This window comes from Lemur catta, chromosome 6, assembly GCF_020740605.2.
Source record: "Lemur catta isolate mLemCat1 chromosome 6, mLemCat1.pri, whole genome shotgun sequence".
Taxonomy (NCBI): Eukaryota; Metazoa; Chordata; class Mammalia; order Primates; family Lemuridae; genus Lemur; species Lemur catta.
Genome location: NC_059133.1, coordinates 61,403,095 through 61,428,615, shown reverse-complemented (window position 1 = coordinate 61,428,615; position 25,521 = coordinate 61,403,095). Strand labels below are relative to the sequence as shown.

Here is a 25,521-nt window from a genome sequence, read left to right as displayed (position 1 = left end):
GAGATAATCGGGGAAAGTAATGTTATTACCAGCTTTATATAAAGAAAATGAGAATATGTGTTGCCCATGATCATGCAGCTAAGAAGTCACAGAATCAGATCTTGAACCCAGTCGATCCCCTCAGTCCGTACTCACTGCCCTTTGTACAAGGCCCTGGTATATTTTTACCCACTCTCTTCCATATATTCACTTTGTCTCTGATAATTTCAATGACAACCAATCACCATAATAAATGAGTCAGTTGGACCCAACCACCTGCCATGCTGGTGCTGTAAAGTAGATAAAGTGTATGCCTGATTCGATTATCTTTATTCCTAGGGCACTACTTATCAGACATTTTGGTTTAGACCTATGAATTTCCTGAGAGGTTATTTTGTGTTTTCTGATAGTTTAAGTTATGAAATTGTAGATAATGGTTATTTTTATTAGCCAGTTTATATGTCTCTATCAACTTAAGTTGGGATAATAATTGTTAGTTACTCCATTTCTAAATGCTAAGCAAGTAATCACGTGAACTGCACCTCTCTGGTGAGGCTTCCTGTGTGCTGTTATTAACTCTGTGCTGTTTCTATATGACTGGGCCTCTAGATATTTCTTTTGGGCCCTTCATTTTGGACTGCCATAGAAATCAGAATTAGTTCCACCAGGGACTTTATTGCTTCAATTTCACTATACTAACTGCTTTGATAGTTTTAAAAAACATGCTGTTTCTTTCATTTTTTTACTAATACTTATATGATAACTATGGTAACTCAGTTGATAGTATTCTTACAGCGTTCCATGAATCTATCTAGCTTGGTATTTACAAATGATACCACAATTAACATTAATCATGTCTTGAATTACTTTCCTCAAAAAGAGGGAATTTCATCAGGTTGTCCTTAGTATCCCTAGAGTCTTACAGCACAATGTCTGTGCAAAATATAAAGTAAGATTTGAATGTTTGCTGAACCTGACTTTCAACTGCCCTTTCATTTTGCATCCATACAAAATTCCATTGACATGTCAAGATCAAGGTTTTTTTCATCATATTAGAATAACTAGTTTTCAGTTCTCTGCTCAGCCTTTTGATGAACAGATAATATAGAGGTCCCAAATACTTTTTATGTTTCAAGTGCCAAAATTAAATGAACTAATCATGGTGCCATTCATGGTAGCACCTTTGTTGTATAAAGCGAGGCCCAGTGACAGTACTAAAAGTACATTTCAAAATATTACATTAAGAAAAACATGATTTTTGTAAAGAAGGAAAATTAATTAACATTTTTGCCCTTTCAGAATTTTTCCCCCAATTCTGCCCATTTTAATGAAAAGCCTGCAAAGTGTTGCCTTGATTTTGACTATTTTTGCTCAGAAATGAACTTTTTCAGCTGTGTGAGCTTACCAGAAATGAGAACATCAAAATGATATAGCTGGATCCCCTCAGTAGTGGAAGTATAATTACCACATTAGCATCATAAATCATTTGCTTCTCAGTACTATATTAGGTCATGAGAGCAACAGCTGCGGCTTTGTTCTACCTAGATGATGTTTCAAAAAAGCCATTTCTGTTTTCATTCACTCAAATTTACAGTTTCTCCTTTGTATTGACATTAACCAGTGTATCTATTAGTTTCCCTTACCAGCAGAATAACCAAAACTATAAATAGTTCTGTATTTTCTCTCAAAACCCTTTCAAGCTGCATAAATACCTTTAATTTGATAAAACATCTGGGTAAATACATCTTGCTTCTCTTCTGTCTTTAGGCAAAATGCACACTACTTAAGCCTGTTTTTTCATTAAAAAAAAATCAACTATACCACTCAGTGCCATCTGTTGTCCTCAGATTTATCATAATAGATAAATTGGGCATCAGATTTATTGTAATAGATAAACCAGGCATCTAATCATATATGAATCTAGATAAGACATCAAAGTCAAGTCACTCCATCAGATTTATAATACTCATGTAAAAAAATGCAGTATTAAGTTTCATTGTTTGCTGGTTCTGCCAAAAAACAACATATCATAAATACGATAGATGTAATTTCTTCAGTATCGATCTCAATATCATAAAAAGGTTAGGTCTTTTCTTCCAGATGTAAACCGATCTGCGCAACGGCACAACCAGAGAGCAATCTTCCCACAGATCTTAGCAAGTTTTAAAGGCGGTCTGCAGGAATGTAATTATCTTGGACAACTGTTGTTCTGCTATTGGAATAACCAGTTTATTCCATTACAGCTCTCTAAGTGTAACAGACCCGCAGTGATTGGCGTAGCCCTCCTGGGGTTCTCAGAGGCAAGCACCTTAATTTCGACTTTTGTTGCAGCTCTGCAAGGCTTTTCTCACCTCATCTGTTTCCTGTTCCTGCTTTGGTTCACAGTTCCTCTGATGAACTCAGTTTTTCAGAAGAGTTAGAATCACTTGTCTGTGCTATCATTTCTACTGGCATTTCTTTTCAGGTCATAAGTGTACAAAGATGTGAGTTAAGTGGAAAAATGAAGGTATTTTTTTCCCCCAGATTCTGTGTGAACCGAAAATCTAATCTAGATATTGGGAGATTTCTTAGTGAAGTACCAAACCAATTTGGTAACTAAATTGGCTGAATTGTTGGCTGATGTTTTGGTTTTACAAATGATCACTTAGAGAGCTCTTATGAATCTCCTCTATATTTTTTGAGATTTTTTTCTTTTGGGCCACTGAAAGGAATTTGGGGGGATCGAAAGGAACCTAGCCTTCTCTTTCACAAAAGCCTTTAATGGATTTTAAAAAAAAATTAGTATGCATTTCAAAACTCACTACAAATCCAAGATAACATCACAATAAAATCAAAAGTAATTTCTTATAATTTAATTGTTCCACAGTCAAACTCTCCAGTTTGAAAAATAAGTCCTATACAGCTGGTTTATCCAAGTTAGGATCCAGTTGAGGACCATGTATTGCTAATACTTTATGTCCCTTGGGGCTCTTTACATCTTTAAGTTCTACCTTTTTCATGTCATTGACTTGTTGAAGAGGCTGTACCTGTAGATAAATAAGGATATTTATTTAAAATTATTTAAACATTAAACTTTATCTAAACTTATTTAAATATTTAAGACTCTCTATACATTTGTTTAATTAAGAACATTTTCCTACATAGCAAAAATTATATTCAAATTTCCCCAACTTGAATTAGGGAAACAATCCTTTATATCTGGTTTGTTTAAACCGGGATCCAACCCAGAACCACACACTACAAATGATTGTTTGGTTCTCTCAGTGTCTTTTAACCTGGAACAATTCCTTTCATTCATGTCAATAACTTGTTGACAAGACAGGACCAGCATCTTGCAGAATGTCCCACCTTCTGTATTTGGTTTCTCTATCCCTCTAACACTGCACTTGTCCAATGTAATAGCCACTAGTCACATATGACTATTGAGCTTCTAAAATGTAGCTAGTCTGAATTGAGATGTACTGTGAGTTTAAAATATATACTAGATTTCTAAGACTTAGTACAAAACAAAATATTTCACTAATTCTTTTATAGTGAGTACATGTACAAGCTATAATTTGGGTATTATAGGTTAAATAAATTGTTATTACAATCAGTTTTACCTGTTTTCTTTTTTAAATGAAGCCACTAGAAAATTTTATGTGGCTTCCATTATATTCTATCAGATACTACTGTTCTAACAGATTCTAAAACAGAAAATTGCTACCTCCAAATGACTCCACATCAGTACCCTAAAATGTAACAGAAATAAGAACATCAGTAAGCTAAAGTGTAACTTAGCCTGACTTTTGTAACATTTAGTTGCTGTGTAGAAGCTAAATGATTTTCCATGGTGGACCTAGCCTAGAGAATTTTAAGACCTAATATCCTACAAGCATGACATTGCCCAACAGGTGAAACAACTGCTGAAGATTTTGAGTGTCCCTGATAGCTGACAGTGTAAAATAATGTAAACCTGTAAATGTGCCGCAAATGCCATATGAGTTGTTAACTCAGTGCTGCTGATTTAAAAGCAGAGGAGTATATGAGCCAATGAAAGTTTGTGCTTCACTTATTTATTTATATATTCATTTATTTTTAGTGTTGGAAAACCTTGAACAGACAATCGTCCCCAGTTGTGGATCACTGGAAAGTCAGCATGATTTTCGAACCCCGGAGTTTGTGAGTACTACTACTTTTTCTTAAATTTTGTATTGGTTAGTTGAGAGATTTTCACAAAATGGGGGAAAAAGATTTTTTTATGAATTCATTCCTTCTGTGGCTCTAGATCTGGTGTAGATCCCGTGGCGGTGACTGTGTGCTCAAAGCTCCGGTGTCTCTGGGGAACAGGTTACTGAACTTCAGTGTCTCAGCATCATGCTCCATATGCTTATTCTTCATACTGCTCATGTAATTGCAAATGGGAACTCATTCAGCAGTAAAATAGCAACATGTTTCCAAAACTCCTGCTTCGTTCTGTTGCTATCAGTTTCTGCTGTTAGTAACTCTGGAAATGAGTCTTTATTGAGCACATACAGGTACATGGACAAGTGCCAGTCGTTGGTGGTGGACACAGCTTACTTTCCCTTTCATTCTGGAGCTGTCAGTCATATAACCTGCATGTATCTTGTAGAGCTAGGAATATTCTATTGGTTATTCCAAGAAGAGGGGAACTAAATGCTCCCACTAAATTAGACTCATTAAAGATCAGCCATGGTTCCTGCCCTTGAGGAATTAAAAATCTTATTAGATGTTACTGTGATTTTATTAGTGCCTTGTTTTAAAGAAAATTAAGCACATAGGTTGCCTTGTGCAAAATGTCCTTACTAAATAGATTTTATATTAGGCTCATTTGGAGAGAGGGGGATGGGAAGAAGTGTTTCTCTGACTCATGTACCATATTATTGCACCAGATGTGTGGGAAAAACATGCCAGGATCCACTTAGATTCACTGGTTTTTGTTCCTGTTGCAAATGGCCTGTTTACCGCTTTCGGAATGCAAAAGTCTTTTTTAGTTTATTTTCAAAATGTGATATGCAGTTTCTACTCCAGTAATTGGCAGAGCGCAATTGTATTATTGATAAAGACAAAAAAAAGGACTTTTTACATGCTTTTTCTCTTCTCACTTACTCTTTATGGATTGCCCACTCAGTTCAACCAAGAGTAAGGAAACTAGACAGTGCTCTGGACTGAAAAAGGATAGCTCATAAAACTATATCCACGATACCATTTTATTTCAAAGTGTGGGACTCCTGTGGTGCACTAGCAGATTGCCTACTGTGAAAATCACCTGGATATAATAGAAAGGCATAGTATTCAGTGACTTTCCTATTATAGTCAGTACAATTTTCAGTAAAGGAAAATTGTGAATGCCCGCCAATATTCCTGCATCTTAAAAGTAGCAAAGCACTTTTGTGGTTTTTCTGATTTTTTTTGCAGTTATAGCCCAAAAGCAGAATTGATGCAGACATTTCACATTTGAGCATGATACTGCTACAAACTCATGGAGCCGCCCCTTTTTTTGTTTTATGTTTTTAACTGCTTTTTGTTAAAAGCAATATATCTTTCAGCAACATAACTAATCTAAAAAAAAAGTGTGTGCAGCAAGGTGTTGGTGTGCCTGGTAAGCACATACATAGTTCACACCAAATCCCTATGTGAAAATAACAGTATTTTCCTCACGAACAGATTTTGGTATATTGCGATGGATATGGGCATTCCTTCCTCAGCAGTGTCTTTGCCACAGACAGTCAGTGCAGATGCGCTGGTAATCTTCCTCCACCTTCAGCATTAACTTCTTGACTACCACGTTTTCATTTTCAATGTTTGAAGACTGGCTAATCTCAGCTAGAATGACTGGGGTAGAGTTCAGGCTCACAGAATACATTTACCCTGTTCAGAGACCGGTTTTTAACAATGAATCTTAAGAGTACCCAAGCTGGAAGGAGACTCTTAGGCTAAATCCCCACCTTTTTTTTTTTTTTCTTTTGCTGTCATGCTTTAGGAATTATTGAGAGTCATTTTATTAGACCACATTGGTTGGAGTTGAAAACTGTTAATCGTAATTTCCCTTTATGTGTAGTTGATACCAGATTTCTATGACCTGGCTATTATCTTTCTGTGATTATGTGTTCATACCATGTTCAGGAGGGAACCTGTGATTTTCTTGTGCCTTATAGATTTCACCCGTCTGGTGCTCATTACATGCCACTTCTTTGTGGAGCATGTAAATAGCTGCTTGTATTTTCTCCTGAGCATCATGTAGCCAGTGTTCTCCGGGCTCCAGAGTAAACAGTATTAACTAAACTGCTGTCTCCATGGTAAACAAACAGAAGGTGTGAAAGTGGTGCCTTGAGAATAGGGTGCTTGAGGGAACCAGGCATTATATTTAAGGGCAGCCCTTTTTGTAGGCAGAAGTTTACAGCGTCAGTGAAAACGGGTTGCTCCCATCGTATAGGCTGGGAGACTGGGCAAATGCCAGGACAAAATCGGGTAAGTCGATCCAAACCACATTTTAAAATCAGAAACAGTAGAGACAATACAAACCTGGGAGCAAAAAGCACCCAAAGGCAAAGCAAAAGTGAAAACAGAAAGAAGACTGAGAAGAAAAATAAAAGGAGCTGAAAAATCAGTATTCTGTTTTTTTTTCCATCTGGCATTTCGGAAGGTCCAACTGCAGTTTGCTGAATTGAACTGAAATAAAGCAAAGCATAGTCTGTGTTTACTCAGGCCTTATCCTCAAATAGTTCAGATTTTAGAAGGATCAAGAGCCTAGTGTTTTTATACAACAGAGTGTATTTATAGAGTTTGGCCAACAGGGAGAATAAAATGCTTATCATTATTAGTTCATTTCCTTCAGAATTTCTGTTTTTCTTTCATTTGAAACAAGGCCTGAGAAAGAGCCATGCTCGTTGAGTAGCCCTGGCCACTGGCATCACAAGCCCGTCACAGTTTTCCTTCATAGCTCCGGTGTCTATAAGGTGGCGAGTCGGGTAAAGCCAGCACTGCTGTGTAGTCCGCAGACATCAGGAGTAAATAAATGCTGGTGTGAACTGCCCGTGTGGCCTGGAGACAGCAGCCCACCTTGTTCTTGGGCAGCACCCCCAGTGGCTTCTCTAGCTCGCCACAGAGCTTGTGCGTTGAACACCTGTCACCTGTGCACCTGTGTTGCTCCTCTCCAGCACGTCCCCCGCCTTGCAGACTGAGGCAAATGAGTTTAGCCAGACTATGCGGAAATGGTAAGGGGTGAACGGAGATGTGGACATAGGTATGTGTGTTCTTAGCCCAAAGCTTGTGAGGAGCTGGGAACATGCTGAAACTAGAAACTATGACACAGACCCACCCCAAGGTAAGGTGGATGTGTGGGTGGGAGTGAAGGTGAAGGGGCCCTGGCTACATGCTGGCGTTACGGAGAGTAACTTGGCAGTCTTGCTAGGATGGGAAACCGTCTCAGTCCTGGTTCAGCTTTTTTGTTTAAGAACAATGATTATCTGTTTTATAACCTGTTTTATTAACTTAACATTTTATTGTGAACATTTTTTCATACCGTTTTTTCCCTCTAACATTATTGTTATTATCTCTAACAGTATCTGTTCTGCTGTATTGATAAGTACAGTTCATCACACTGTAATTTTCAAAGCAGGTAGTTCAAGGGAAATCTAGTCAGGGAAATAAATGGTGGCATGGCCAGATGCTCTGGAACTATGTGAATGGTGACCATCATTTTGGGATATGAATGAAAATAGACTAGGTGCACGATGACTCTGGGGAGGTTAATCCATCAAAGTGAGGCTGGGAACTGAGTATCAGAAACCAAGATAACCTTATATAGAGTTCAGTCTTGGAAGTAGAGACTACAGAAATTGGCTGTGGGATTAGCACTGAGGATGGTGAGCCATCCCCATGGCGATGCAGCAGATAAATGTTCTGCAACATAGTTGCACGCAGGATATCACAGACACCCCCTGCTCCACACCCCACAATCCCTGGTCTGGTTAAGAGTAAGGAGATCTAAGGGCCAGTCATGGCTGGCCCAGTGGACACAGGTTGATTTCAAGCCCTCCTGAGTTAGAAAAAACTGGGTATTGAGGGGCTGGGGGCGGGGGAGGTCGTGGTCAAGGCTATTTGTAGAAACCACGACTCTGTTGGCACTAAGCCAGGAACTCAGATGGGCCTGATTGCCTGAGGACACATGGGGTGAGGGAAAGGATTCTGAGCCAGCGGCAGCAAACCTGCTTGCAGCAAACTGGGAGTTCCTGCCGGATAGAAATCAGGCTGCGGTCAACATGAAATACATGGAAGGAAAGAGAAGGCTAAGGAATTATGTTTTATGATCTGAGACTCACTAGTAATACTCCCTTTTCCGGCCTTTTCAGAACTTGAGGTTTATATGTGACTCCCTGGCTTTTTAGAAGCTGGGAGATTCTTATCACTTCTGATCTCATGCCAATTGGGGATGTTTTTCATTGTTTAGCTTCTACCAAATTTGGAGTAAGTAATAAGAGGGAATTTGGGCTGGCAGAAGAGTATTAGGGTTACAATAGGATAAATCAGCGAAGATGATGAGAAGCCACAGGATTTAGAAGGACTAAATAGAAAAATAGACTCAGGAAGATGAGGATTAAAGTGGAACAAATATATGTTCCATTAATTAAGCATCATGGTTACACAGAGAGAAGGAAGTCTGAAGAGTATCCCCGTTTGGGATTTCATGTAACTGACTCCCTTTTTGAAGGAAGATGCTGCTTTGTAGAAAATACTTTTGGTTCCTTGAAACTCAGATTTGATTATCCTCAACCATTGGAAAATACATGTGATCCCAAGGATGAGTTGACATTAATTCACTAAAATATTTATTAATATTTGATGTCTACTGTTGTAGACACTATAGTGAACAAACAGAAAAAAATATCCCTGCACTTGAGGAGCCAGTATTTTGGGGGAGGGAGACATAAAACGCAAAATAAATGTACAACGTGTTAGATAATCAATCCCTTAGAGAAAAATAAAGCAAGGATTGTGGGGGGGGGTTGGGGGGGTATATGTAAATAGAGTGTTTAGGGCATAACTCACTGAGAAGAAGGTGCCAAGTGAAAAGACCTGAAAGTGCTGCTGGAGCTCTTTGGAAATGTGGAGGAGGAGCCTCTAGGCAGCATAAACAAAGGTGTTGAGGTGGGAGAGTTTGTGATATGTTTGAAGAAATAGAAGGAGGCCAGCACAGCTGGCGACGAATGAAAGATGGGGTGCATAGTACCTGTGGGGACTCTAGAGGCCACTGTGAAGACTGGTTTTACTCTGAGTGAGCTGGGAAGTCATTTAAGGGTGGGTCTTTGGAGGGTGAACTGGCAGATGGTGAGCAGAAGAGCAACCTGAACTGACCCCTGTTTTCATGGGATCACTTTGGCTGTGCTGAGAATAGATCACAGAAGAGCAGGGCAGAAGCAGGGGGCCCGGTCAACATTTTCAGGAATCCGAGTGAGAGCTGGTGGTGGGTTGTCCTGAGTGTGAGTTACAGTGGTGAACGTACTCAAATTCTGGCTGTGTCGTGAAAGTAGAACCAGTAGGATTTGCTGACAGATCAGACGTGAGATGTGCCTGAAAGAGAAGTCAAAGATTGACTCCAAGGTCTTTAATCTGGAAGACTGTGGAAGGAGCAGTCTGAGGAGAGCATATGCAGAAGAAAACCAAAATTCTGTTACGGGTGTGTAAAGTTTGTGACAGCCAAGTGGAGATGTCAGTTTACAGTGGGATATATGGGTCTAGGGTTAAAAGAGCTAAAGAGGGGGTTCCGGCTAGAGATCTGGGGGTTGTCAGCACACAGGTGGTGTCTAAAGCCGTGGGTCTGAAGGACAGCAGCATTGAGAGGGACAGAGTCAAAAAGAGACGCTGGGCTGAGCTGGGCACCGCGGTGCTTATAGCTCCGGGAGATGAGGAAGAATCTGCAGAGGCGGCTAAGAAGAAGGGGTCAGAGGGCTGGGGGAGTGGAGTGAAGAAAGGCATGGAAGTCAAATGAGGAAAGTATCAAGTGGGAAGGAAAGACCAAATGCTGCTGCAGATGGTGGAGAACGGACTGCTGGATTTAGCGTGAGGGAGAAAACTTTGACAGCAGAGGTCTCAGTTGAGTGGTTGGATCCAAAACCTTATTAAGAAAGGATTCAAAAAAGGGAAAAGAGGAATTGGATACATGGAAGTTAGATAACACTTGCAACTTTTTTTTTTTTTCTGAACAAGAATGCAGAGAAAGGGGATAGTATCTGTAAGGGGTATTAAGGTGAAGAGGGTTTAGTTAGTCTTATGATGGCAGGAATTACCATTTGTAAGGCGGAGTGGGAACAGTCCAGTAGGGAGAGAAAATCTGATGCAGGAGTAAGAGGGAAGAATTTCTGGAATGACATCCTTGAGAGAGCAAGAAGAGGATGGAATTGGTCTGTAAGTGGAGGGCTTGTCCATAGCTGCAGGGACTGCTCATGCTCAGAAGTAGGGGAGAAGCCAGAGTATTGGGGCACAGGTGGAATGAGTTCAGGAGATTTGCTAGTAGGAGATTGCTGACGTTTTTTCTTGACTGCTTTTCATTTACCAGTGGAATGGGAAGCAAGGCATTAGCTAAGATTGAGGAAGGAAAAGGATGAAGAGATCAAAAGAGAGAGGAGAAGGGATGAGACAGTTATCTGAAAGAGTGGGAGAGGGAATGCACTTGGGGAATGTAATTTGATTGCCTGCGATAAGAGCCAGGTCAAGGTTAGTGGTCGTAATGGCTGTGTGCTTTTCCCATTCAAGTCCAACTTGGGGGAGCAGGTGTGGGGTAGGCAAAGAGTTTGATTTTGCCAATTCTGGGTTTCCTTCAAGTCAGTTCTGCAAAGCAAGATATGGGTTAAGAGAGTTACAGGGTGTTTGCAAGAGAGAGGAGGATCATGGACATGAGGTGGTGGGGCCATAGGATCAGTGCATATAGATCTTAGTGGGGTTTGATACTTTTTAAAGTTGGAATATTGGAGAGAGTGAATTGGAAAAAATAGGAGGTGGTAGTTGAAGCATCAGATATTTATAATTAGGGGGGAGATACAGTAACTGGTAAGGATGGAGCCTGGGATGTGAGTATTGGCATGAGGGGCCGATGCAGAGTGCAGCTGCAAGGAAAGGGTGTTGGAAGGATAACATATGTGGATATGGACAGGCCCAAGAATTATGTCAGCGGTAATATATTGGAGGAGTAACAGTGAAGGGTTAAATCTCTAAGGAACGAGGACAGTGACTCAGGGATCAGTAGATGGCTGCGAAAGGAGATGAGCAGAGAGGTACGAGAGAAATCTGGAGAGTGGCAGGACAGAAGCCTAGCTCAGATGAAGCAGGGCATAGTTTCAAGTGTTGCAGAAAGATCCATTTAGATCAGGATTTCTCACCCTCAGTGCTACTGACATTTTGGGCCAGATTCCTCGTTGTTGTGGGGAGGCTGCCCCTCACATTGTAGGATGTTTAGCAGCATCCTTGGCCTCTGTCACTGATGTCAATAAAACCCCTCCCCAGTAGTGACACAACCAAATATCTCTAGACGCTGCCAAATGTCCCCTGGGTGCAAAATTGCCCTTATTTGAGGACCACTAAGTTAGATGAATACTGAAAAAGCATTGAGGTCACTGGTGTCCACAGATAGATATGTTTCTAGGGAGTACTGGGGATGCCCTGTTAATCTGGTGGTTTATGAAACAGCTAGAGAAAAGAAGGTAGACAAGGCTGACCTCTCTTACAAGGAGTTTGACTATGAAGGGCTGGAGTACAGGACATAACCAGAGGAGAATATGAGAGGCAGGGATGGTTTCCTTTTGTCAGATGGAGAGACACGAACAAGTTTAAATGTTGATAAGGAGGATCCATTTAACAGGAACAATTAAATCTAGAGAAAAGAGTGGCTTTGAAAAGGGCCGTGGGATGGTTTGCAGGGCACGGGTGGAGGAGTCAGCATTATAGAGGAAGAATGGTATCGCTAAGGCACAGGAGTGGGGGATTGATGCCAGTGGTTTGTGGGTTTCATAGAAGCTGAAATCTTCAGTTTTCAACTGCTGAGAAGTGAAGAGAACACTGGGGAAAGAGTTGCCACTTGGACGTAGCTGTGGAGAGTGGAAGAGCAGGCTGGAAGGTCTCCTTGCAGGGACCTAAAAGGAATTTTCTCCCAAGAACATTGGGGAGTCACGGTTCGAAAGGGGCACCTGGAAAAAGGAGAACATTAGTCTTACTCCCTTTGCCCTGAGGTGTGAAAGGTGTGAGAATCGGAGCCAGCTGCCCACAGGTCTGCTGATTTTTGTTTGCAAGTTTTGTTTCAAAGTGTGTTCAAGGATATATTTTCATCTTTTTTTTTCCCTGCAAAGTCCAGACATTTTCATTTTGGATATTCCTGAAGTAACTGAATTGGTGCTGGGGCTATCAAAAAATATTTTGGTTTATTTTGTGGTCAATCCAAGGTCTTTCTGGCTAATCCCATAATCCCAACTAAAGTCCCACGGTCTGCCTCAAACAACCAGGGTCTTGAGGGTCAGAAAGTCTGAGAATAAGGCAGGCCCCTTCCAGTCAAGCATTTCTGCACTTAGATTTACACTCTTTTACCTTCTGTAAACAGAGAAATATAACTTTGCCTGTGTCCTTGTTACTAAGTTTGCCAAATCAAAAGAGAAAAGAAACTCAACCAAAAAAGGAAATCAAACACAGAAATGTTAAGTTGGCAACAGGTCTCTCAAAAGGGGAAATGAGATCAAAGATAGCCGGCTAGTAAGAATTGCTAAATTGGCCCATTTGCTGTGGTAGGAATTTATATGACATTTTTGTTGAAAGCTTTTTGTGCATTCCAGAACAAAAGGTGATAGAATGTATATTTTGTCTGAATATGGAGAAATAGTTTTTTTGTCCTATGTGGCTGATTCAGAAGCTAAACTCTTAGATTTGTTAGGAGGAAGGGGGAGTGGTATGAGCAAAAGTAGGCAGTCCAACAAGCAAAAATGTCATGTAGAAATTTCTTTCTGAGTCACTTCTTTAGAATGCAGAATGCATTTTCCTAGAGAAACAGTCACGAATGGTGATTAAGCTCGTAGGCCCAGCCAGGCCAGACCTGCTAAAACCAATTTAACTCCCAGGGCTGACAGATAATTATTCTGTACTAATAATCCTCTGGAATGCTCCAATCCTTTATTTTTTTCCATTATTAACTTAAAAATGTGAGAGTAAAACTAAAGTCCTGAGTGAATTAAACCTTGTGAAAAAATGCTTACTGTGATGAGAGATAGATTGGTTGATTTTCGAGCTATGTCAGATGATGAAAGCAGTTGACTGGCCCACAATTTAAGGAAGTCAGTTTAAAGGTAAGAGATGACAAAGCAGACAGCTCACCAGCTTCTGCATAACTCTTGTCTTTTCTGCTAATGAAGGGGAACATCAGATTAAAATGGTTTAAGCCCTGGTGAGGGTCTATTGAAGCCCATGCTGGTCAAGAGTATTTTAGAGAGGAATGTAATTGTTTCAAATGAGTTTAAATTTCCTTGTTAGAAAAATTATATATCAACCAGGGTATTAAAAGAGCTAGCAGATTTACTTGTGGAACCACAGTAGGTGATCTTGAAAGGACATGGAAACTGGGACAAGTGCCAGAACCTAGAGGGACAAATGTGACACTTTTCAAAAAGGGTTACAGTGAGTAGAAGTTGAGCATAAACTAAATTCTGTTAAATGGAGACATTGGAGCTGGAGCATTAATCTCCAGGAATATTACAGAATGAGGTTTTTAAGCAGATGGTTTGTGAATATTAGAAAAAGGTCGAGAGCCGGATGCAGTGTCTCACGCCTGTAATCCTGGCACTCTGGGAGGCCGAGGCAGGAGGATCACTCAAACCAGCCTAAGCAAGACCAAGACCCTGTCTCTACTAAAAAAATAGAAAGAAATTAGCTGGACAACTAAAAATATATAGAAAAAATTGGCCAGGCATGGTGGCACATGCCTGTAGTTCCAGCTACTGGGGAGGCTGAGGCAGGAGGATCGCTTGAGCCCAGGAGTTTGAGGTTGCTGTGAGCAAGGCTGATGCCATGGCACTCTAGCCCGGGCAACAGAGTAAGACTCTGTCTCAAAAAAAAAAAAAAAAAAAAGAAAAGAAGAAGATCATTAGAAACCAACATGAATTCAATAAAATAAGTCATCCCTAACTGAGCACATTACTTTTTTTATTTTTTAATGGGAGTTATTAGACTGATAGAACAGGAGAAAGCCCCAGACATTTTTGTGTGATTTGATTTTCACAAGGTGTGTGGAAAAACTGCATTTAAATACAAAATTAAGAAATGTGTGCCTGATGAGAGTGTGCTTATCTGGGCAATTGATCTTAAGGCTGTGGAATAATGGATGGAAATCAATTTCTAGAGGAGACAAAAATCAATATGAATTAAATTCCTGCCCCTAAATCATAAATATCAGCTGCTTAAGTAAAGAGCATAAGAGCAGAGGCTAATGACAGATCGTGTGGATCACGTGAAATGGCTAGGTATTTGGCTAACGAAGCTCAGTATGAATTGAGCATGTGATAACAATGTCAAAAAGTTAATGCAGGCTAGGTGTGGTGGCTCACGCCTGCAATCCTAGCATTTTGGGAGGCCAAAGTAGCAGGATCACTTGAGCTCAGGTGTTCAAGACCAGCCTGGACAATAGCAACATATCCTATATCTACAAAAAATTGAAAAAAAATATTAGCCAGGCATGGTTGTGCACACCTGTAGTCCCAGCTACTTGGGAGGCTGAAGCAGGAGGATCGCTTGAGCCCAGGAGTTTGAGGTTGCTGTGAGCTATGATGATGTCACTGCACTCTAGCTCAGGCAACAGAGTTAGACTGTGTCTCAAAACAAACAAACAAACCAAAAAAACAAAAGTTAATGCAAATCTAGGTTGCATTTGTACCCTGGGGTCCAGAACAAAGAAAGTAGTAGGCTTCTCCTGCTTAGTACTGGTAAAGCCACCTCCTGTTCTGAGTGCTCCCTTGTAAGGAGGAGCATTTTGAGAGGGACAGAACATGGTAGAGGATCCTGACACTAGGCAAGAAGATGACAACAAGATTTAAATATTTGACAATAGTAATTGGCGAATGAAGTTGCAAAATGTACCATTAAGACCTATGAATAGAGGTATATATAGGCAGATTTCATTTCAGTAGAAAAACATTCTTATAATTAAAATACCTAACACCCTGGAGGAGGAGTTCAGATACAGGCAGACTGAACAGATAACAATCTAGGCAGGAGATAATGAACGCTTGAACCAGACATGTCAATGGGGGTGGAAGGAAACACATAATTTCTATGTAGCAGGACTTGGTAATTGATGGAAAGTGGGGAATGAAGGAAAGGGGAGTTGTTTCTGTGAATACATCACCCCAGTGAGTTATATGTGGCTTGTTGATGCATCTGAATTGCTTGCTTCTAGTTTGTTTTTTTCCTCACTTATTAGCAGCAGCAGCCAAATTATGTAAGTAATTAAAATCCTTTTCTCCGTATGACAGTGTTCATTCTGGTTTTAGTTCACTATTTTCAGAAATCCTTGACTGTAAAATGCCTTGTGAATTCCTGCCCCACAAAGTATCACATTTGAAATTCAGTGAGCTATCTGTTATCTGGGGAATGTCAAAATTAATTTGACAAAAACATGGGTGAGAAAAGCAGGGAGCCCTGGGCATTCTGAACAAAGATGTGAGATCGGTATTTACCATGGAACTCATTTGATTATAAGTCATCTAGAAGCATAATACAGTAATGGCCAGGAAAGCCTGCAGAAGCGAAAGAATTGAGTTAAACTTGAGGGTCTGCTGGCAAATAACCTCACCATGCCATGACCCAGAAAACACCATGAATGTAAAGAGTTGTAATAAAAATTTAAGGAGAAAGACAGAACTTGGTGGAAATGTACATACAATATGAATTTACAGGATTCCCAGAAAATTGAAAAGGGGAGACAGACTAGTGGGATTTCCACTGCAGCCATCCCTTCCATATTTTGAACTCTCAATTAATTTGGAAGGCTGAAGGGCTTTGGAAAGATGATTTGAAATCCTTTATATCTGAAGTCCCACTAGTTAACTGTAGTTTTCTTTATTTCAGCAAATAATAATAAAAAGTGCATCTTCACCATAAGTCTCAAATGCATTCCTTAAGTCTCTCTGGTAGGAAACTGTAAATACGCTTTTACTAGTCAACCCCTAATGGCTTCTTCAACAGGAAAATGCATTTACAGCTCCTTCTCCCAAGTCACTTTTTGAAATGTAGATTAATGTGACCTGACAGATTGTAATAACTACCAAAAGGCATCTTCATTAATGATAATGGGCAAACCAATAATATGGATCTTTAAGATGTTAACATGTATTAGAATATCTCAAGCCAGGACCGTACTTACAGCTGGAATAAGATTCAAATCCCTGAAAATAAAAACAGGTAATGAAAATTTTGAGAGGTCATTCAGCAGTTCTAATGGATTCACTACCATTTCCTGTACTTTCTTCAGCCTTCAGTGTTTTTAAAAAATAAATATACTGTCTTGTGAAATAGGAAGGAAGAAAGTTGAAAAGAGCTGAAGGAGATAAGGTACTTCTGAGACTCTGAAAAGTGTTTTTGCTTCTTATTTTTGATTTTTCTTTTTTGTACATGAAAGTCATTCTAAAAGTCCCCCTGGGAAGCTAAACATAAGGTGGAATTCCAGGGGATTAGTCCTTTCTTCCTACGGGGCTGTGCTCTCAGGCCTCTGTGGGCCACTTTTCCTTTTAGGACTTCAGTTTCCTTGTGTATAAAAAGCAGAAAAATCAGCAATAGATTTCCTCACTGGGGTGTTGTTCAGTGACTGCGTAGTGATTGAGAAACATTTTAGCTGTCTTAAAAGCATAGTCATAAAATAATAATCTAGTGAGTGGCCTTATCTAACATTTATGGATGCTTATGGTTGGCTAAGGACATTGCAGGCAAAGGGCCAGCCAGCACTGGAATGGCTACAGTCCTAGTTGCTCAGCCCTTTCAAATGAAATCAGACCGTGTTGGTATCAGGAATTGGTTCTGTTCTTAAAAGAGCAGGCAAGAGCCTTGGTGGCTTGTGCCCCTGAGAATGTTTTGTTGGACAGTGCTGCTACAGCATTGCTTTGGCTGTTCAGCTCAAAAGGCCAAACTCTTTAGTCTAACATTTCTATATCCGCATTGTCTTTCCAGCTTCATCTCCTCCCCCTCCCCAAGATCAACTCTGTGCTTAATGCAAACTGGGCGCACCTCACTCATTTCTGCTTTCCTGATACGTTCACGTAATGCTATTTGGACACCCTCCTGTAAGACAGCCGCTGTGACAGTTAGGTATCAGGTTGGCTAGGCTGTAGTGCGTACTTGTGCAATCAAATGCTAATCTAGGTGTTGCTGTGAAGATATTTTGTAGAAGTGGTTTACATCTATAATCTGTTGACTTTTAAGTAAAAGATTATTTTCCATGATCTGTGTGGTCCTCATCCAATCAGGAGGGAAATAACTTCATTTAATGATGTATCATGTAGCCATTAAATGGAATGGCATCTGAATTTACTAAGCCATCTAGACTGGCCTTAGTCTGTTGCAACCTAATTATAAAACTTGGGTAAAACAGTCATATTAAATACTTTGACTTGAATGTGCTACCTCAAATCAGTAAGTATCTGTTCGCTTATTTTCCTAGGTGTTATAGGTTAAAAAAATAGTTTTTTTCCTTTCAGTGTTATATTCCAATTAAGATGATAGTATATATACATAAAATACATGAAATTATATATATTATATATGTATTGTGTTATACTGTTATAATTTATATAATGCAAAATTAAGAGCCAAATGCGTAGTATAGAATAGCAGTTCTAAACTTTTTATGTTTTTACGCTCTATACTCGTAACAAAATATTGATCCCAAAGAGCTTTTTCTTTTTTAAATGTGGATATATCTATCAATATTTATAATATTAGAATGTAAAACTGAGAAATTTTAAAAATATTTAAGCATAATCAATACTAAAACCAATATAAAATATTTGTGTATAGAATAATTATTTTCTAAAACAAAATAGACGAATGGCATTTTTTAAAATGTATTTTGTAGATCTCTTTAAGAGAAGACAGTGGGATTCTTGTATCTTTTTCTGCAGTTGAAAGTTGCAATATGTTGTTTTGGCTGAAATATATGAAGGTAAAGCCTTACACAGATAGATAGGGAGGAGCATTTTAAAGCCTTTTAAGATAACTTTGGGGGTTCTTCTTTGATTCCATGTTAAAACTCCACAAGTGGTAGTCTCTTAAAGGTTGGTTGTAATGTGGAATGTGAAACTATATCAATGAATTTTTTTGTGCATTAAAAACCTATCTTGCATTTTAAATGGATGTTTACCCAAGCATGATTTTTACCACCATGCGTAGGTCAGTTGGAAAATATTGGTTCACTGAGTTAGTAGACCTTCTAAATGTTTACTCATTTCATTATACAATATGAAAAAAATCACATTTGTTTACTAACATGACTTTTAGTCTCAACAGAAAAGTCATTGACTATTGGGAAGCTGTAAAGTTCACAAAAGTGAATCCAGTTGTAAGTTCTAATACTTGGTTGAAAACTTGAATTTTATTATTAACAATAAATGTGTCTGTTGTTTTCCTTGAAATGACAGTTTCACTTTGTTCATTTTTGGAAAAGTATCTGCCCAGATACTCAGGTTCTGTATAATCAAATTTTATGTCAGTTATCTGTCGAGTAAAAATGACATTCTGTGGAGGGAAAAAGGGCTTTTTCAGCATACAACTCAAAAAGTGTACAAGCACTTTTCCTTGAGACCATCATCATACTTCGAGGTTCGACAGAAGTGCTTTATGGAAAGTTTCATTTCTTCTATTAAAAAGATATGTACTTAAGGCTCAAGATTTAGTAAAGTTAGTAATTGTTATTGCTTCATGGAGAACACTCTTAAGTGACTTTTTTTCCCCACTGTATGTCATGAAAAATGACTACTGGCACAGTCTGGTGCCACTGCTGAGTTGTGCTAAGGTGCTAACAGTTTTACCGACCATGGCTTTTGCACTATCATTGCAGATGTTAACACAATTAAAAGGCAACAACATCTTAGTATTATAAAAATGGTTTTGACTGTTCAGGCCCCCCCAAAGGGTCAGGAGTCCCCAAAGATCCACGGAACACACATCCACTGCCATAGATGGTAGTACAGTGAGGGAGAAGGGAACATGCACCCAAGTTGGCAGGAAGGCTTCCAAGTGAGGAGCTGAGCTGTACCTTAAAGGAGAATGAAGCTTTGGGTAGGTGGTAAGGAGAGGGGAGGGGATTCCGGCAGGGAAAACAAGTGAGCAAAGAAGAGGCAGGAAGAAGCACGATATTGTCAGTACACTGATGAGAAAGGTGGTTGGGTTGGTGGGTTAGGAATGGAGCATAACAGTTTATAAAATGGGACATGTAATCAGATTGTGAGGTGCCTTGAATACCCATCTGAAAAGTTTGGACTTTCTCTAGAGGTCACTGGGAGTAACTAAAGGTTTTCAAACCCTTCTGTGACTTGCTGAGCTTTGTAGGTTTGGGAGCCTGGAGCCGGTGGCAATGTATAAGGTGAATTGGTGAGCAGGAGAACTGAATGCAAGGAGGCCAGTAAGGTATTAATTGTAATTTCATTAATAAGCATTAAGAGCCCGAACTACAGTGATGGCAATAGATGGACAGTGTGAAATATAGATGAATTGTTCCAGAGGTAGAACTGATATGAGAACTAAAGATGAAAAAGTCAAAGGTTACCTGAGTACTATATTTTATAACCCCACTTCCTTGCCAAGGACATTGTCTGTTAGGCAAATGGATAAAAATTGGGTGTTTCTACATAAGGTCCCACGTAAGACTTTGTCCTTTCAAAAAAGAAAAATCAGAACACTTCCTCTTTTCTTACGATAACGGGACTATGTCATTGAACACATTTCCTTTTTGCCCTGCTGCCAGGAGACTGTATGCCAGTTTTCATGTTAAGATCACAATTACAACCCTCCCAATGGTTACTATGTTTTCTTCCTCCTACATTCTCTGGCCCTGATTCTCTCTCTACTTATAATTCATTAATCTTACTGTATTCATTCATTTGGCTTGACACCAAATGTCATAGTTTTCTTTTGGAAGAGGTTAGGGGGAGGGGTAGAATGCAATTTAATGATGATATTTATAGCCCTTAACATATTTTATTCTTTTGTGGAATGGAGCCCTCCACTTTTATCACATTTTACTCAGAATCTAATGAAAGCTAAAAAGTCTCTGACATCCAAAACCAAAGCACTAAGACTTAATTTCAAAGAAATTCAGCAAATTCAGTTAATCTGGTTGCCCAATTCAAAGCAGTTTAGAAGCTGCAAATAATAGGGTAGTACAAGGCCTATGAAAAATAGGTAAATTGATAAATAAATGATCCCTGATAATCTGAGTAATGACAGAGAAAAAGCAAAATGCACAAAGAAATTTCTAATGTTTATAAGGTGTGTTAATGCACTCAACACAGTTATAATCAGTAAAGAACTGTTACCTCTTAAGGTAGAGTACACCACCAACTCACATTTATTGAGCTATGTTCTAGGCTTTGTGTTATTGCCTTGCATGTGTCATCTCACTTAATCTTCACAACAACTCTGCCTTTCTTTTTGTGATTTTCCCCATTTTACAAATGAGGGAACTTAATTGTTTGTTTATTTGCTTTTTAGAGACAGATTCTTACTCTGTTGCCCAGGCTGGAGCACAGTGGTGTGAGCATAGCTCACCGCAACCTTGAACTCCCAGGCTCAAGTGATCCTTCTGCCTCAGCCTCCAGAGTAGCTGGGACTACAGGAGTATGCCAGCATTTCCGCTTAATTTTTAAATTATTTTTTTGGTAGAGACAGAGGTCTCACTGTGTTGCCCCGGCTGGTCTCCAACTCATGGCCTTAAGTAATCCTTCTATCTTGGCCTCCCAAAGTGCTAGGATTACCAGCATGAGCCACTGCACCTGACCAAGTAAATTTAGTTTTAAAGAGATAAAATGTACACATAGAGGCAGATGGCTAGATTACATGACACAGTTGAGGTTTGAACCCCCCTCTGCCAGATACCAAAGTCTGTGTCCTTTATTTTCATTTTGGACTCCCTTCACTTTTAGTCCTAAGTAATAGTTTACATTATGTTCATTATCCTCTTTTAAGATATCAAAAAATACTATGTGCTATATTTAAGAAAATTTTAAGCACAAAAAGGTTGAAGTAACCTTTTTTGTTGGTATAAAGTTTAATTATCTGAAAACTCATTTCCTCAGAGCATTTTATTTCTTGAAAATTTCCAATAATTGGTGGGAGGAGGGTTTTGTAAGATTTTATTTATTTATTATCCACAGTCAGTTTAAAACATTTTTGCACCGCTGTTTTCATGAGACATTGGGATTTTTAATTGTGTTTTGGAAACATGTGCATCCCCAGTTTTATGCCACAAAAAACAGCCATTCCTGTAAACTGATTTTTGACTTAAAGGAGGGAAAGTAATATCTGTATAAAACATGAACCAATTGATAGGAATTGTCACCATCCTTTGCTTTGGTGGGTACTCTGATTTGTTTTTCTTCCTCTAGATTTGAATGAGGTTGCAAACATCGATTCCCAGAGCAGTAGTCCAAGAAGATTATGGCTAAGGGGTACATGGGACATAACAGTTTCACAAGGGAGTTACAGATGATGACAGTCCTCTTGTGCAGTTGAAAAACTAAAAATAACTCAGGGCAGTTCTAACACTGGAAGTGGAAACCTCCTGTGAAAGATGAGTAGTTCGCCAAAGAATTCATACCAGGAAGACCCTTAGATGACTGTCAAAAATGTGTCACCATGGGAGTGATGGATTGTAACATTAAGAGACTGTGTGGAAGAAGAATTATATGGGAACACAGTAAAGAATCTAAGACTAGCTACCTTGGTTACACCCTCAGTTACAACTGATTTATCTTCTTCAGCTCACCAGTCTGAATAGCTAGAGCATGGAACTCCCTTTTCTGTTCATTCTCAGATTATAGTTACCTCTGAGATTGTCGTTTTATTCAAAAGCGTACAATTTCAGAGACTACTGACTACTAAATCCCAATCACATGTGACACAGGTGACTGAGAAAAGGGGGGACAGCTCACAGCTGCAGAGTTGGTGAATGGGAAATACCAGTAAGTATTTTCTAAGAACAAAAAATAGATCAGTTAAGGGCAGTTGAAATACGGTTAACTAAGAAGAAACAAGAAGGTAGTAGGAGGGGAACATGCAGTTATGAAGTCAAGCCAAACTTATTGTTCCTTAAGATTAAGGATTTTAAAGTTGTAGATAGAATATTGTGGCAGCCCCCTAAGTCATGAAGAATCTGGTTGTAACAATATTATTTTGGTTCCAACTGATTCCAGAATGTAGATTGGGAGCTATTTATTTCTTTAAAAGTTCAGAAATGTAATTTAGGACAATCATCTTGCCTAGATGGAAAACCTACAGAATATTCTTTCTCAGGAGATGGTGCAAACTGAACGTGCCCATAGGTTCAAAAAAGTTCTATGTAAGTGGATGGATATTAAATCCATAACGGATATTAAAGCAAAGCAAGACGCCTTGAGGTACTGAAACCTTAGGAGGTGAGCCTCCAGGAGGATAGTCCTTCGCTCTCACAAGTGTTCTTTTTTACCAGTTGTCTTGTTTTATTACATCTGTCACTTTGTCTTTCCTAACATTTTATTGGGGATATCTTACAGTTTAATCTCTCTTACGTTTCTTTTGCCAATGCTACCACAGATGATGGCTTCTTCTAGAAAAGGAAAATATAAAAATAACGACTATAGGCATTTTCACATTTTTCCTTTTCACTTTTTGACTTTTCTTCACTGTTACCTTCTTTTCTACAGATCACCTTTAAGGGAAGCTAAACTGAGATTTTTAAGTGGCGGAAAGTTGGTGGGAAAACAAGGAAGAAAAAAAAAATCATGCTAATGAAAATCCCAATCACAACTCTGTGAGTTTAAGGAAAAAGATTCAATAAGTGTTCCCTGCCCCTGAGAAGGCTTCTAACTTATCATCTTTCAGCAATAGAAAGCTTATTTATTACGTGCCCTTTTAAAAGGAGTTAACTCATTTCAGAGTTATATTTTCATATTTCCTCTACCCTATTTCAGAGATCTTAAGAATATTTAAAATCATATGAGAACTCCATTTGATAAAAGTACTTCTTCCTTGGCATGGACTAGAGAGAAATATTTAATAATTATGCTTCAGGCTCTGTGCCTTCATTCTCATTAGGCTTCTGAAATGTGGTATTTTAGTAATAGAACTTTAGAGTTTATTTTAACACAGGCAAAGGGAAACAAAGGCAAAATGTTCATGCCAAATCAGGAGGCCATTGGCATGCGAATGTTCCCTCCTGTATATAACAACAAGAACAAAAAGACATTTTTATGGCACAATCTAATGATATTTATAACTGAACTATCAAATACATCTGTCCCTGATGAGAAAGGACCGAAACCAGCAAGTTCAGCTATTTGGGAACTAGTTATATAGTTTACCACTGTAAAATAGCAAGATTATGTTTTAAGGATTTGTACATCAATTTTAACTTGCAGCAGAAATCATTTGTAAACCAACTAAGTAGTAGGTTCTAAATGTAAAGAAATGTGAGTCAGAATACATAATTGATATTTGGCAGTTATGCAGGTGGCATGTAAACTATAATGGAAAGCCAGTCAACAGGGAGTGGTGACCTTCTAAAATTAGCATGCCACGTTCCAGTTAAATGTCCACATTGCAGAAAACATGTCAACATTGCTGAACCCAAGGCTAGCTGACAGTGCCTTGGAATTTTTCTCCCTTTTCCTTTTGGGACTTACTTGGTAAAAATGAACTCTTTTAAGGTCAATATATACATCATTCCCTGTCCTCTTTTTTATGACAACAGCCCTAGAGAGCTTTGGGACACGTCCTCCTCCCAGCAGTAGCTGCCTCTTCTAATACTGTCTTTTCCAGCAGCACATTCTGCCTGTTCAAATGGAGGCTACAGAATCCACAGTGGTTTTAAATCACACCATTTCTACATTTAGATTGTTTGCTACATGCACCGTCCAGGGATACATAGGGATCCTCTTCTAACCAGCCCCTCCACATCTCAGATTGAGCGCTTAACCTTTGAAGAGGTATCTGGTGCACGCCACCCCCTCCCACCCCCAGCTTAGCAGTCTTCTCTTAGTAGCTAGGGATCCCAGAATGAACCACATGGAATCCTATAGGCCTGTTCTGTACTGCCCTTTACCCACTTGCCCTTTTCTTGTGTTGTTTTTAGAATCTCATCAATAAGACCCAAGAGAATCTACTGAAAAATGATTAAATAAATTCAGTTACGTCAAGGATAGTAATAAGCACTTCACAAAAAAGCAGTCATTCATTTGAGCAGTACCCATAACAATGTAGGAGCTCTCTAGTAAAAAGGTGCAAATGAAAAAAAGAATATATATTTTGAGTATCATATTGGGAAGAGTGTAAAAGACTGAAATCTAGTGAGGGTAGAACAAAGCATTCTCATACTCTGCTGATGGATACGTTGATTTTATAAATATTTTGGATGACTGAAGTTTAGCAACCTATGTATCAAAAGCTTTTAAAAGGCTATACCAGTTAAAAATCTGCTTCCAGAATTTAAGGACTTAGTAATTGAACATGTGCACAAATACATATGTACAAGGAGGCTCATTGCAGCAGTGTTTATAAAAGCAGAAAATTGGAAACAACTTCTGTGTTCATCAGTGGAGGGACTGTTTAAATTATATTGCAGCTATTAAACATGCACTGCTTTATATAAAGCTAGAAAAGTATCTGTGATAGATGTTTATAAACAGTATTATAGTATGGTATCATTTTGGTTAATGTGTGTGCATGCTCACACATGTATGTACATGTAAGTCTGAAAGGCTATATTTCAAAATTTTAAGAAATTCAGTTCATCTCTGAGAGATGGGATTACATATATATGACTTTTATTGTTTCCTTTATACTTTTTTGTATTTTCAGAATTGTTTTATATTGAGTATATATTAACTTTTATCATCAGGGGAAAGAAAGCTCTCTTTATTCTAAGAAAAAAGTAAACCTGGGTTCTTTCTGCATGCAAAGGCTCAGCAGAGAACTCAAGGTGAGCAAGAACTGGCCGGTGGCCTTTAGAGGTTAATAGTGTGGTTAACAGAGCAGGGAAGGAGACAGTGTGATTCGTACAAACATCATTCTGGGTCCCTCCTGAGTACACTTTGATCATCATAGGGTCACCACCAAGGGACGTTCTTGGAACATCACGACACACTTGACTCTAGAACAGACTTGGAGTCCTTGCTTCTGAATACACCCTACTCCTTGAATGGGTTCCTTTTCTACCAGGCTTCTTTGCTGTGAACACATTCCTGAATGCCTGGTCTGGTCAAAAACAAGCTCACTCATCCCGGACAGCACATACCATTTACCAAACCACCTTCCTGTGTGGCTCCCCTG

At 39.1% G+C, this 25,521-nt stretch overlaps 1 protein-coding gene across 3 annotated transcripts in view; it reads left to right on the top strand.

The window, feature by feature from the left end:
* The window catches only part of ANO6 (anoctamin 6), a 185,834-nt gene that overhangs the window by 68,843 nt on the left and 91,470 nt on the right, over positions 1-25,521 (top strand). For all 3 annotated transcript variants that reach the window (XM_045553974.1, XM_045553973.1, XM_045553975.1), the window contains one exon: positions 4,061-4,140. In XM_045553974.1, coding sequence (XP_045409930.1) covers positions 4,061-4,140 — 80 coding nt within the window. The remainder of the gene's footprint in view (positions 1-4,060; positions 4,141-25,521) is intronic.